Below are 15,115 nucleotides of genomic sequence, written 5' to 3'. Positions count from 1 at the left end.
AACAGTGACAGAAATGTTTCTGTAAACTAAATAAACTAGATAAAAAATACACCAATGTTGTCGCATTTTTTGTTGTGTGTTTGAAGTGTTGTTATCGTATTTGAATTTAAATGCATAATTTAAATGTCTACTTGTGTATTCTTTTCCTCGTCATGAAATAAATACAGCAAGGTAATAATTGCACTTCACTGCAGAATATTGCCACCACAAGATGGGGACATATTCCCCTTTTTATTCTCCTTTTCCTTTTGCTCCCCAGAAACCTCAGTATTTTCTATGGTTTATAAGCGTCCTATGTGTTTTTCTAAGATAGATAAGGTAAACCAGACGGTAACAACCCTCTTAACTGGCGGACATACTAGTGCTTTTCCCAAATAAGTAATATTTGTTATCATGTCTGGCATATTTTCAGTGTTTAGTACTGCAAACACTGAAAAGACATTATATCTTATAATTTTATAATAAAACTTTGGGTATTAGCTGTTTAATTTGGCTTGCAAATAGTATACTCAGCGTTAATAGGGTTTGTACCTTTAATATTGCCAGTAAAAAAAAGTGGTACAGCGAAGCAAATGTTATGCCAGTGTTAAAGGATTAGTTTTTTGTGTGTCAGATTTATCAAGATGTGATTTAAACCAGTGAAATCTATCCGAGCCTTGACCGTAGCCGTTTCCTATTTAACCTCACAACAACTACACTACCCAAAATGCTAAGCAGGCGGTCACTATGGAGACGCGGTCAGCTGGCGTCTTAAAGAGTTCCTTAGCAAGAAAATGTTTATACAATATTCTCTGTTTTTTGTGTTTTGTTACAGAGAATCTGGTTTGAGCTGATACCTACATATTGGTGAAATAATGATGGTATAAAACCCTGGCTACAGCCGGTGTATGGAGGAGTTCGGTCGCATAGATACGCAGCAGTTTGGCGCTGCTAATGCGCGCGAGTTTTCAAAGTGGGCGAGTCTGGTAAAGAGAGGAGGCTATTAGCCACCGGAGCTAGCTCTGTATTCACTGCTAACTAATAGATTAAACGCACGTACAGCGGCGGTAAGCTTTCTAATGACCGACGAATCTGCCTTTCTGACGAAATGTATTTGACATAGATTTTTAAAGTGTTGTTAGACACTTTTAACATGGCCGGGGTTGACATCAGCTAGCTAGTTTTTTTAATGTCAACACCAAAGTGGCTAGCAGCTGAAGCTAACACGCGTCCGAGTTACTCAAATAAATAAATAAGCAGCTCGCCAAAGGAAACGTCTGCAGTGTTTCTGGCCACGGGTAAGTTGCAACTACATAATTGATACCGCTGTCGTTAGCGAAAGGTTAACTTGCGTTGTTAGTTACTGTGAGAAATGCTGAGGTTTATTGTACCTCTTTTCCCAGCATCCTCTACCCGAGCCGGCAGGACATCATGTCTATTGATTTTGACAGTGCTGCTCTTCAAACTCAGCATGATGAAGAAGAATACGACCAGGAAGACTACGCGAGAGAGCAAGAGGTGCAGCACACATTCACTAGATACCAAACTGATCATGTATCTGCTGGATGATCCACAGAGGCTTATGATGTGTTTGTACACTCACTTTTCAAAAGTAGTGAAAGTGCCCTTTCATGAGTGCTATGATGATGCTCTTAAAATGGATTGAATTAAACACTGAAGTGTTTCAGTTGTTTTTCCTAGCCCACTGACTACAGCTGAGCAGTCACAATAATTGAAACAATGCACAATACCATTCATAAAATGAAAACACAATTGAATCAACATATTTATGTTAAGCAAATGTTAAATAAAACTTCATGGAGATAAAAATCACTGTAGGTTAGATCTGTTATAATCTATTCATTTTTACTAGTATACTAGTATACAGGCTGCCAAGTGAGTGTATATGTCTCAAATTGTATTACTCTTTTTAATGACTCTAAATTCATCAGATTCTCTGTTGTCCTGCATTTGTAGTTTTGTTTAGGGAAGCGGTAAGGTGTGAATTATTTGCATTTCACAAGCACCGACAGCTTCACAGCTACTCACTATGTTGTGTTATTAGTCACGCCTCCGGCCTGTTGTGTCCTGAACCTGAGCTATTATTGGCTCAGGGAAAATGCCTCCTTCCAGGTGTGTCACACTGAAACCAGCTCTGCCCTGTGACTCCCCTACTTTCTCTCTAGTCACTTTTCCACTTTGCCTCTGTGCTCGACCCCTCTTTGAGCACAGTAAGAGCAGAGAGGCATTTTGAATTTTCATCCTGAAATGCTGTTTATTTGTTACTGGTGTAGTCTAATTATTACGCGCAAGCTGGTCAAGTGGAAAAGATTCACCGTCAGTAATTGGAATGTTTCTGCTCCAGTTAGCCTTGCTATATGTTTTGTCTAAACAATGGAGTTCTTTGGGAGCAAAACACAGCAGTACCACAGGGAGCCGACAACATGCCAGGCACGTTTTGGATGTTTCGCGCAGAAGGTCTTCTCTGCAGACAGAATAGGCGAGGATGTTGCCTTGTGGCTTCGTGGCTGAAGCAGAAGTGCCTCTTAAGTCTTTGTTAAATGTGTAAGCGGGATAATATGGGTCCTTTGGTTGTGGACACAGTGGAGGATTTAAGGAACATTCAACGGTCCTTGTGGGAAGTAAGTCCAGCTGGCTCTGCTTGTTCATCACACATGGCTGCTTGTAAAGCAAGCCTGGTCAGTGTGTTACTGACGCACGGGGGAATTTGCTTTGTTGTTTTTGTGTCCTTAAGAGCTAACATGCTGTAAAGGGACTTTGTTGTATGTCGAAAATTCAAATGTCTTTATTTCAACTGGGGCAGTTGCATTCATTAATGGTAAATGTTAAATTAAGTTGGTATTTGAAAAGTCTTAACTGGCAGTTATTTCAAATTGTTACTTGATAACATTACATTTATGCTTAAAATTATGCAAAGACAGAATGATGGTGAAAATATCTATATTAGCTGCAACAATAATCCTGTTTGGAGTCAATAGATGTTTGGTTTAACTTACCTTCTAATCACTGCACATAATTATAATGTATCAACTGTTTCTCAAAATGTATGTTTCAGATCAACACAATCAAAATTACTTCTGCTGATTCTCAGGCTTCTTTTCTATGTTGATTTTTCTTCTATATGCGTTACTTTATAACTCGGTTGCGAAGCAACCTCGGTGACTCATTTCCATGTGCTTTTTTTCTGCAGCTGCACAAACTGCTCACAGACCTGCCCGATGACATGCTGGAGGACAGCAGAGACGCCTCCTCCCCAGAGCTGGAGTGCTCTACCTGTAGCAATAAAAACACTGGCAACAGGTAGCGCACTTTGCTGTTGATACATTAGTAATCCCAGACCTCTGGTCTGAGACAAACTATTATTGCATTGTGATACCATTGTGTGTTTTTGCTTTCTCTGCTCAGTCCACAGCAGTCCAAGTGGACTCAGCAATGGTCTGATCGTCCCAGACCGGCCTCTGATGCACAGGTAGAGATTTAGTTTGTGTTCACACTTTTGCTTTTTAGGAAAAAAAAGGAAAAAAAAAACCTACTCTGTTAATGTCTCTTTGAAGAACTATGAAGCCGACTGTGATCAAGACTACCACGATGACTATGGAGCAGTCCATGTAAATGGACATCAGAGTCACCCTCAAAGTCAACCACTGCCTCACACCTGGAACCAGGATCATCACTTTACACAAGGAGATTACACATGCACAAGCATGGGCACAGAGAAATCTACAGAAACCAGTGATTTTTCCACTGAGTTTGAGTCTAAAACGTACCCTCAAAGTGCCAATACCCATGTGGAATATAATGGAGTGGGAGGATACAAGCAAACACATGGGGGCCCCAGGAACCACTTTCAGGTGAGTGGACTAGTTTGTTTGTTTACTGTTTATTTAAGAAAGGGACAGTGCAATTTCATAGAACACATGATTACCCATGGTTAAAAAAGCCAGAATTAGCCAGAAGGCTAGTTTTCATCTGTAGTCCCCTGGCCTTGATGTAAAAAAGGCAATAAGCATACAATACATGTACAATATAATACAGATACATAAACAACACTTACTGTATAATTAAAAAAAAAAAAAAAAAACAATCAAAATACAACACAACATTTTATCATAACATCAAAACATCAGAGCATCACAGCATAGTCCTTTTATATATGTGATGTTCAGTTCTCCTTCCCCTAGTGAGGTGGTCTGTATAGACATATGAAAATCGTTTAGTTTTAAGTTGTTTTATTTGTAATGTGTTCATTTCAAACATACTGTGTTTTTGTGTTTGTGAAGTCTGAAGCAGGCGACGGAGGAATAAATCAGTATAAGGCCAACTACAATCCTCACCATCCCACCCATCCACCAAAGATGTTTAACTCACAGGCTCCTCAACAAGAAAGTCAATTCGACCATCTGCAAAGAGAATTCCTCGACTCGGCACAACGTGAGTCTCACAGTCGCTATTTAGTTGACAGATTTACAACAGAGGAGTGAACTACCGTGACATATAAATCACAATACTAGGATAACTAATTTCTGAATTCTCTCTGATATTATTAACCTTTTCACAGATTTGTTTTTCACATGAATAAAGTTTTGAGAAGAGATGACTAAAGCTCAGCTGCAATCTGATGGGAATACTGGGCGCATTTGTTTTTTGTCCTAAAGTGTATATTGTTAAAAAAAATAAAAATAATCTCAAATTAGTCACTAGCTGACCTTCCATGACTCCCACCCGGCTTTCAACAGGACTTGCATATACAATTACATTTTTGAAAGTGAAAATATCTTTCATGACTGTTCACATGAAGCCTGAAGATGGGTGTTATTTTTGCTTGGTTTCAGAAAATGCTGACAAGGAGCAGCTTGCCCAGCTTCAGATTTTGAACAAAGCTAAACAGAGACAAATTGAAGACTTGGAGCGAAAACTCGAGGACTCGCGCCGAAATATGAGATACCTGGAGCATCAGTTTGCTATCGTCAAAGGTGAACTTCACACAGTTTTTACCTGCAAAATCAGGGAGTTTCAATAAATGCAATAAATAAGCCCAAGTGAAGTCATATGTTTATATTGTCTTTAATACTTTAAGCAGTTAAACTGAATTAATCCAAACCAAACCAATCTGTTTATAGTTAGTTACCTATTAAACAACATCTGCCCCCTTGTGGCTTTCAACATGACTTACACCATCTACCATTTTTCTTCGACGTGGAAAATAATTCAATTTTTCAACAATGATCAACAGATGAAAAGGACGGCCTAGCAGTGAGTCTAAAGGAATCAAGTCGACTGATTGAAGAGGCCAAAGACAGAGAAGTTCAAATGCAAAAGAAGCTGAAGGGCATGGAGCAACAAGTCCACATCCTCAGTGAGAGAGACCAAGAGGTAAATCCACATAACGGTCTTTCCCTTGTAACTTCTTCATTATTAAAATATGGTGTAATTTCCCACGGGTTCTGTCTGTCCATCTGTCTGTCTAAACATTTGACACAAGTGTTTACAATGATTTCATTTTGTTTGTAGAACAAGAAGAAGCAGATGGTGGCAGACGCTGCAGTGGACAGCATGAAGCAACAGATGTTAGAGCTGTGTCGCTCTGACACTCTGTCCAGAGCGCGGGAGCAGCATGACCGGGACCTCGCCATCATAAAAGAGCAGCACGAGGCCGCACTGTTGGCCCTGGAGCAGAAGCTAGACTCTACCTCTCAGGCTTTGGATGAACAGGTATGCGCTTTATTATCACACGCTGCACGAATTGAGATGAATAAAATCTAAATCACTGCAGACGTGCTCAGCTCCCGTGCCCACTGTGTTGCTGCTTTCAGATTGAGGTTGGCCAGAGGTTACGAGAGCATGTGAAGCTGTTGGAGCGTCAGAGAGAAGAGGAGCAACTGGAGAGAGCCAGAGTCGTCAATGCCCTCACTCAGCGTCTGGAGGAGAGTCAGCAGCAGTGCGCCAAGCTGCTGCAGACAAGTACGTGAAGTCATCCACTTTTTTGTCTTTTATTTGGAAATCGTAGACCATCACTGAGCTGCGTATTCTTACGTTACTTACACTCAAATGATTTTCATCTGTTGTGGTTATTTTCCTCAGATTCAGTGCAAGAGATGAGTCAAATGCAAATCAAGCTGCAACAGGCTCAGTCTGCCAAGGCGCTGAGTGAAAACATGAACAAAGTTTTGCAGGTTCGATTATTTTTCTTACCTTAGAACAGTCTACACTTTTACAAATGACTGTGTTTACACGTATTTTTTTTTTTTTTACTTTTATCCTAAAGGAGGACATGGCTGATCTGAAGGAGCAGATCACTCTCTATGAATCTGCTGTGAAACATGGAGTTATTTCATTAGACCTAAGCAGTGACTGGCAGAACCAGCTGTCTGAATCCTGTTTGGATCTAGGATTAAAGAACAACAGGAAGAACGGCACCCTGCACAGGTGAAGATGATTATAGAGCTGCTTCTGTGTCTCTGAATGGGAATCTGTGTCTTTCACCTTTTGTGTGCTCGTATATACAATGAAATAAGATATATTTGTGCTAATTTTTCCTCAGCACTGCTCTGGCTCACCTGTCCGACTCTAAGCTCCCGAAGGACGAGGCTTTAAAGCTGCTGCGAGTGGAGATGCAGCGCTGCTTGGCCAGTTTGAAGGGCAAGAGACAAAAGATCAGTCAGCTGCAGGAGGAGCTCCAGCGCTGTCAGGGTCAAGTGAACGAGCTCCAGGCGGAACTGGACGAAGCCAATCTCAACGCTTCGGTGAGGACTTCTGACATTCATAATTCTGAAGTTTATAAATTTGGATTTTTGCTGATTAAAAATTAAAAAAAAAGGGTTAATTGTATTCACCCTTTAAGTACTTCCCTTTGTATATGACATTATTCAACCCTAAAACACAGATTTTTTTTGAAATAATAAGGCATATTCTTCCATGAGCATAAAAAGGAAGATATGAAATGGCTTTTTGACGCAGATAATGTTTATGTCCACAGGTCAAAGAGACCAGCCAGATGAAACACCCAGACATGACTGGAGACTCTCAGAAAGAATTGCTCAGACTACAGGAAGACAAGCAACACTTGCAGGAACAAGTGGAGGTTTGTTACAGTGCATGGTCAAGTAATGTTCTTCAATTTCTTGTCAAAACGATAAAAAACTGTCGTTCTCTCAAAACTGTAGTTGTTAGAGAAGAAGATTAATGAGCTGAAACAGTGTGAGGAGAAGTTGAAGGCTGCCAATTCTGAGCTGTGCACCAAGATGAGGGAGATGATCCAGGAGCTGGACCAAGAAAAGCAGGAAGCTGCAGAGAGGTAAGACTCATCAAAGGAGTATAATACTGCATTAACAGAGTTGTGTGTGTGTACTTTTATAATATTGTACTGTTGTTATTTTAAGATCTGAGCGGATTCATCAGCAGTACAGGAACGACGTGGTCAACCGGGTCAGAACGGAGCTCATGCTGGAACACGATGCTCAGGTTGAAGCGCTGACTGCACAGCACCAGCAGCAGCTTCAGCACTTACAGTGAGTCTTCTGCCACCGAAAGAAAGGTTTAGTCATCTGAAAACCTTTTCAGCTCGTTTTCACTACTCTTTACGTCCTTCACAGGACCCAGCTGTCTGAAGCCAACGATAAGATGTTGGCCGTGCAGGAGTGTTACATATCTGTGTGCAAGGAGAAAGACTTGCTTGAGGAAAGCATACGTAACAGGGAGAAGGAGGAGGCCTCGGTCAGAGAGGAGAGCGGCGCCGCCGCGGAGAAGCTGAGGACAGAACTCGAAGCTCAGCATCAGGCCTCAGTCGCACAGCTCAAAGCTGTTTGGTTCAAAGAAAAGGAGACTGAGATTCAGCAGCAAGTGGAATTTCAAGTGGCCTCAGCCAAGGCTGCATGGAAGGAGGAACTGCAGAAGGTACGACCGCTCAAAATGACTGTACGGCTCCCTCCTCTCAACAATAGCGATAATAGAGGGGAGCATACTAAACATTTTGGATGTCCTTCCACTTGCTTGTACCATATTATATTATATTATATCACTGTATTGTGGGAGGTTCTGTCTTTGTATTTGGCACAAGTGTTTACTTTGACTCAACAAAGTCACTTTTACTTCACACACCATATTTCTGCCAAGAATTCATCTGGTTAAGACAAAATTCCTCCATCAATCTGTAAAAAAAAAAGTCTCTAAGTGAAGATGGCACGTGTCTCACTGATGTCATACATTTGATATCACGTTAACCTCAACTTTGTCCAAAAAATAAATCTGATCCCTCTGGAGTTCACTACACATTCAGTCACAAGACATTTCATTCTAGTTTCCTGCCTCTTTGCAGATGGAGGCTACCTGGGCCCAGAGGCTGGAGGAAGCCAAGAGAGAGAAACGCAGAGAGACTGCCTGTCAGACCTGTCAGACAGATGAGGCCGAGACCAGCAGTTTGACAATTACTGCCGAGGAGCTGGACTCCAGGCTCAGTGCCCAGAGGCAGCAGCTGCAGCTGGAAGCTGATAAAGTCCGACGCAAAGCGGTGGAGGACGCCAGGAAACAAGCCCAGAGAGAGTCACAGGAGAAACACTTGGAGGACATGGCCAAGCAGGTCGGTGTTTTATTATAGACATGCCACATAGTAAGTACATTTATTATGAGTGCACCAATTGGCAATAAACTATACACCCATTACACTAGACTCTGTAAAAGCTACTTTCTCCCCATTAATACAGGTTGAAGGTGCAGTAACCAGAGCCTATAATCGTTGGATTGAGGATCTGACTTCATTACCGGAATATCAAGCCTCTCTCCAAACTGAGAGGGAGACATGGGAAGAACTACATGAAAGACACACAGAACAAGAGGTACGACAGGGTTTTATGTTCATGATTTTAAAAGGGGCCTCTGTTGTCAAATGTGTTGTTTTTTTAGATTTTGCTTCTCAATTTAAATGTTTCAGGTGTCTCGGGCGCTGAGGGAGGCAGAGGAGCAATGGCACAAGAAGTACAAGAACCAGCTGGAGGAGCGCAGCTCTGGAGACCAGAGGGTGGAGGAGCTTCAAGAGCAGCTGGAAGCTCTCCAGAGTCAGCTGGAGCAAATGAACAGGGAGCAAGCCGCCCTGTTGAAAGCTGAGCTCGCCGGAGCTAGAGCGGCCTGGAACAGAGACAAGCAGCAGGAGATCTCCATCATTCAGGCCCGTAGCGAGCAAATGTACCAGACCAAGCTGCAAGAACAGTGCAGAAGCCTCCAGCAGGCCGTGCAGCAAACCAGAGAGGACGCTGAGCTCCAGAAGAAGGAGCTGCTCCTGAAGATGGAGGCCAGGATGCAGCAGACCGTGAGGGCTCGGGAGGAGGAGTGGAAACGTCTGTACGCGGAGAAGGAGCTGAACCAGAGGCAGCAGATCGGAGAGGAATTGCTAGCGGAGCTTCGGAGCGGACTGACAGAGGTCCAGGAGCAACTTCTCAGGGATCCCATAACAGATCAGCAAGATAGCAGAAGGAGCAGCGGTGCAACAACGGAGACGACCGTAACACACATCATCCAGAATTCATGCCGAGATATGGTCAACATGGCAGTATCCCAGGCTAAGAAGGAGTGGAAGAAAGTGAGTGAGATTATCTATTTAAAGATGATTTTAGGAGGACTGACTCTGTTCTGTGATGTATTTGTCAAGAGACAGAAGTCTCATGAAACGAAAAGGTTGTTCGTTCATTTGAATATGCCCCTCTCTATAGTTGTCTGTAATGTGAAACACTTGAGTTTTAATTTTAATGTTTTACTTCTGGTCCAACAGTTAAGCGAGGAGAGGCTGAGTCGCGTGTTGAAAGAAACACAAGAACAACATGAGAGAGAAATCAACAACATGCAAAGTATGTGACGTGCTCTTGTCTTCTCAGTAACCAATGCACCGTGAAAACGTTCAACGCAAGTCACTCGTATACTTCACTCATTTTCACAAACCGTCATTAGCTTACATGCTCTGATCCCTCATTGTCTCCAGGCTCGTTGTCCCAGAGGAGGGAGCTATCGCGTTGCAGGAAGGAATGCTCTGAGACTGTGAGTAAGCTGCAGAAGAAGAACCAGGAGCTCCAGAGACATTTGGAGAAAGCCTGCCGTCAACTGCAGCACAGCATCCGAGAGCACAAAGCTGCCGTGCAGCATCTCAAAGGTATATTTATTTAGTGCATTTAAAATGTTTCTTGATAGTGCATCTGAGTAGGTTTAATCAGTTGATGGTGTTGCTGCTGTTTATTCTAGATGAACATGAAAGCAGCTTACAAAAGGCAAAGGAGGAACATCTGCAGCAGTTGGAGGAAGTGAAAAGAGACAGCGAGTCCTCCAGGTTTGTGTAAAATATATAAACAGTATAAATATATTCTGTCATTATTATGTTCTAGTGTTTTCTCAGTAAATCAAGATCGGGAAATGGGTTGCATTTTTTTAAAGCTGAGTATTTATGTCCAAACGCCATAGAAAGAAGTAAAGAAGTACAAGTGAAGGAGCAAAGCTGAAACAAGAGAATGTGTATAATGAAAATATTAGGCAATTATAGTTTCATAGACGTTTGCTATTTCCAATAATATAAGACTTTCATAAAAAAAATCTTCTGTGTCTTCAGTGGAGTGTAAATAATACTAGTGGACAAGACACTTTATTGCTTGTGTGTATTTTTCATGGTTTTATTCCCACTGACACATTAGTGTGTTAGTTTATCTCAACCTTAACAAATAAATTGTTTTTGTTCACAGAAGCTCTGATCAACAACAAACTCTTCAGCAGGGCCTGGAGGAGATGAAGCAGCAGTACCTGACGACTGTCGAGAAGATCAGAGGTTGGTGTTGTTGCTGGAGGCATCGAGGAGTTAATATATCTGGATATAAATCTGGACTGTGCATCGTCCTGTGCCACACAGCTCGGCCTCATTTATGAACTGAACGCAGGTTTATTCACATGTCCAGTCTTCTTCCTCCTGTGTCGACTTTTTTTTTTTGGTGTGTTTGTCAGGAGACATGTTACGTTACCTCCAGGAAAGTCGAGAGCGAGCAGCAGAGATGATCCGCACGGAGGTGCAGAGGGAGAGGCAGGACACTGCCAGAAAGATGCGGCGCTATTACTTGACCTGTCTGCAGGAGTTACTGCAAGACGGGGGGAAGACTACAGGGCAAGCAGCCATAATTATCCTAAACTTGTTTACTTGCTTCATCATGGGTCCTCGGGCTAATTGTATTGATCTTCCTGTCTTCTGCAGTGCTGAAAAGAAAATAATTAATGCCGCAAGCAAGTTGGCGGCCATGGCTAAAGTGCTGGAGACACCTTTCAAAAGTAAATCTGAAAAGAGCTGCAGTTTACCAAGTGAGTTCCATTGAACAGAACCGCTTAACCGTGGATGTTTGTCCTCACATTATAAAGTGGTGTGTGACTGTGTTTTGTACTAGCAGGCAGTTCAACGGCGGCATCCGCCACTGGCTGTCCTCCAGGTGGAAACGCGGGTTTGAGTAGGAACCTGTCGACGCTAACCGAGCTTCCTGACATCAGGCCGGAGGAGAGATCCCGCAGGGAAAAAACTGGCGCTGATTCAAGACCAGCCACTGCAGTAAGGTCCAAACTCTTCAGCCTCCGAGATGTTCCTGCATCTGGGACAGAGGGAGCCTCAGCGGATGCAGGAATGAAGCCCCAGTCCGCCAAACCCTCTCATCAGACGACTTCTTCACCTCCTGTTGATCTGATCAACGTGCCTTCGAGGAGTAAAAGCAGAGAGCTGCACCTGCAGAGAGGTGAATCCAGCAAATCGGACATCCGCCTGGAGTCACGGCGGCAGAGCAAACCGTTCCTGGTCCAGGAGGCTCCTGTTAGGGACGAGAAACACACGGACTGGAGCGTGGCTAGCAGCGACTCGGACGCCGGCTTCCAGTTCCCACCGCCGCCCTACTCAGAGAGGAAAGTAGAACCTGTGAAGCCCTTTTCTGTGTCGGCCGCATCGGCCAGCGCCGTGGGAGAGTTAGGCAGCCTCACCCCAGACGTTTCCGACCTAACAGTTTACAATGAGATCGCTAAGAAGACGCCTCACTCCGAGACCTTTCACCACGTGAAGAGGAGCATGCACAGAGAACCTACTCCCGGGTCTGAATGTGAGACTCGGCAGGGGGTTTATTCCAGGCCTCTGTTCTCTGAGCTGAGGCAGCGCCAGCAGGACAGCGGCTTTGACAGTCCCTTCCTCCCACAGAAATGACAAAGGATGGACAGGTATGAGGTGAAGGAGGGAGATCAAATAGTGCCTTTATTACCCTTACAACGTTTACATGAAGTTAAACCTTCATAGCTGCTTGCAGTGCATTTGTATTGTTGTGTGATTGTTAAAAGGATAGTTGTATGTTTTTGGAAATGCACTTAATTGCTTTCCTACTGTGACTAAAATGAATCAGAAACTCGTTCCCACTCTCATGTATTTAGCTGGAACTATGCAGAGCAGCTAGTCTGACTCTGTTACAACATCCACCTCCAGTTCACTTAACAGTCACTTATTAATAGTTATATCCAAAGGTTTAATCGGCATGAAGCCAAAGGAAATAAAACAGACAGAACTTGATCATTATTGAGCTTTATTACTGACCAGTTGCTCACTATAGCTTCATATTAACTACATAGATATGAGGGAACAGATGATCTTCTCAACTAATCCTGGAGATGGAAGCAACTAAGTATATTTCCTAAAAAAAAAACATAAACTACTGCTTTAACACATAGTTTGTCCATTGTAGAAGATGCCGTTTACATTTCCAACCAATCGTAATCAGATGGAAGTGAGACGCTTCACAAAGTAAATGAAGGTTCCCTGATTTATCAGAGCCCTTTGAGTAAACCTGCTTCTGCCTCAAGTGTCTTTATTTTGATCAAAATGCTGTTGTTCACAGCCCAATGTGAAGCCAAAGAGACGACCTCACATGTTCGTTGTCCATCAGTGTACTTATTCAGAAGTCATACATCACAGATTAGTGGCCGTTGAACATTTGTTGAGGTCCAGAGTCGTAGCAGCTCAGCCTCATAACCGCACTGACACCAGACAATGGCAGGATCATTTAAAGCCTCTGTCCTGTTTGCTCTCGACAGACTCCGAAGACTTTTACACTCCAGTCTGTTTTTGTCTGTGTATTTAATGTTTTATCACATTTATGTGGTGTGCTGTGCATACCATATATTGTTTGTTTTTTTATATGTATATATGTGGTTTGAAGTTTTGAAATAAATCTTAATGCAAATTGAGAAGGAATCATTGATTGTAGCTGCACCAGGAAGCCCTGCAGTCCTAAACACACAACTTGTAATCTTGTAAAATACAGTATAGTCTGGGGTCTGTTTGTGGTAACATCAGATAAAAACGTGTATCCTTTTGGCTCAGGGCATAAACATTAGTTATTTACGTGTATTTTTTTTTTTTAAAGTTGCCCCAACTTTTTGGAAGTTGTGTAAACTCACTGAGAGAAAACTGAGTTTTATTGAGACTAAATCAATGATTGTTCATCCTTTGGTTGAGCTTCTTTAGTTAACATTTCACAGCCCTTGTTGTACTGAAGTAAAGCTTCACAAGGTCAGAATAACCAGCCCCCACTTCATTCTGCAGTATGTGTCTATTCAATCATTCATTCACTCACTGATGAATGAGTAAAAATCCAATGACAAGATAAGAATGGTTGACAACAAACATTCATGTATTAGTTACAAATTAAAAAAAAAAAAAAACTAATTCCACTTCACCCCAGGATGTCACTCAGGGTTTTCAACATGTGGGAAGTTATCTTTCTCTCACACACACACGTGCACACGCATCTGTTGAACTTTCCTGTTCTATCCGTGTGTATGAGGTGGTGGTGAAGGACCTATTTGAAAGCCAGGGAATAACAACAACAACTGGAGCCACATAAGTTGATAAAATATATTTCTGGACTTGGAGGAAATGTGAGAAAATACTGAACACTGTAGTTACACTCTGAGGTGGTGTAGCATCATTTTGGTCTATGACAACAGAGAGTTTCCTTTTAATGTCATTCTGGCCTTTGAAGAAAAAGAGAAAAACAATCTAACATTTCAAGAGCCTTCAAGTTTGAACTTCTACTTAAGAATGATGTGATATTTAATGGATTTAATGTCCGTTCTGAAGTAGAACTGGTCTTTGAAAACAGGGACTTCCCTATTAATGTCAAAATAACAAAAAGCGATTTTGAGGTGCTTTAATTTTGAAATTCCACACAATGTCTTTGTGACAAAGATCCTAATTTCCCTTTATTTTTGACATTTCTGTCCTTACCTCTATCATTTCCTTTACCTCACTTCCTTTCCTTCTATCGCTCCCTCATTTACCTGATTGAGTTCACCTGTTCACTCCTTATTTAAAGACTGCTCTCCCCTTCACTCACCTTTGCATGGGGGCAGCAGTGCTGGTAAGAGCCTCTTTGTTCAGTCACTCCTTAGTTTTGTCCATATTTCACAGGGAATCTTATTTATTTACTACAGACATTTCCATTTATAAAATAAAATTCTGAGTTTATTTTGCTTTCTTTCAGGTTTGTTCACTGTTTCCCTCCTTTGATCAAGTGCCAAATTCATTATTGAAATCCTTATTTGTTAAATAAACCCCTGTTTGAGCATCCAGTTCTTTGGCTCCTGTCTGCATCCATTCTCACCGATGCCCTTATCATGATAGGGGCAATTTAATTAATTTACTTTATCTTCCTATGGTGGGTTTATCTCTAACAGTGCAGCAGCTTTCAGCACCTTATAAATGAACAGAAAGTCACTTTTGATAAGTGAAGGATGATGAAGATGATGTCCTCCTCTCATGTAACTCCTGGTTTTATTTATTTCAGAGCTCGGTTTGTGTTGTGGAACCAGGGAAGAGTTCTGTGTAATTTACTGTAGACGTATGGAAACATTTTCATTGAAAGCTTATTTTATTCTTAAATGTGGGTTCACTTGAAATGGACTTGGATCTAAGCAAACAGAAGCTCTTTATCTGTTATCTATTCATTGATTTTTCTTAGGTTTTTATTGATTGACGGTGTGTGTGGTACGGTGGCCCTGACGGTCAAAACACAATGACATTTCCCGAAACACAGCGACATTACAGAAAACACAATGACATTTAGGGTAGGGA

General features: G+C 42.1%; 1 protein-coding gene across 5 annotated transcripts; it reads left to right on the top strand.

Annotated features, from left to right (window-relative positions):
• Window positions 1-721: 721 nt before the first annotated feature.
• Window positions 722-13,227, top strand: cep152 (centrosomal protein 152). Of its 5 annotated transcripts, none has more exons than XM_047595303.1 (27): window positions 723-1,277; window positions 1,383-1,497; window positions 3,191-3,300; window positions 3,406-3,469; window positions 3,555-3,851; window positions 4,281-4,431; window positions 4,833-4,973; window positions 5,234-5,373; window positions 5,512-5,712; window positions 5,814-5,961; window positions 6,082-6,173; window positions 6,266-6,426; window positions 6,542-6,743; window positions 6,977-7,081; window positions 7,164-7,294; window positions 7,380-7,508; window positions 7,593-7,893; window positions 8,315-8,575; window positions 8,700-8,831; window positions 8,927-9,571; window positions 9,761-9,836; window positions 9,968-10,135; window positions 10,225-10,309; window positions 10,716-10,798; window positions 10,972-11,128; window positions 11,216-11,319; window positions 11,406-13,227. In XM_047595303.1, the coding sequence occupies exons 2-27, from the start codon at window positions 1,411-1,413 to the stop codon at window positions 12,194-12,196; spliced, it is 4,962 nt and encodes a 1,653-aa protein (XP_047451259.1). In that variant the 5' UTR covers window positions 723-1,277; window positions 1,383-1,410; the 3' UTR covers window positions 12,197-13,227. The 5 variants fall into 5 exon arrangements, with proteins under 5 accessions (XP_047451255.1, XP_047451259.1, XP_047451258.1 ...); XM_047595302.1 differs by having other exon boundaries at window positions 11,403-13,227; XM_047595299.1 differs by having other exon boundaries at window positions 722-1,277; window positions 10,972-11,319; window positions 11,403-13,227.
• Window positions 13,228-15,115: the final 1,888 nt, after the last annotated feature.

This window comes from Mugil cephalus, chromosome 10, assembly GCF_022458985.1.
Source record: "Mugil cephalus isolate CIBA_MC_2020 chromosome 10, CIBA_Mcephalus_1.1, whole genome shotgun sequence".
Lineage (NCBI taxonomy): Eukaryota > Metazoa > Chordata > Actinopteri > Mugiliformes > Mugilidae > Mugil > Mugil cephalus.
Note: the sequence above shows the minus strand (reverse complement) of the source record. Positions and strands in the feature narration are given on the sequence as shown.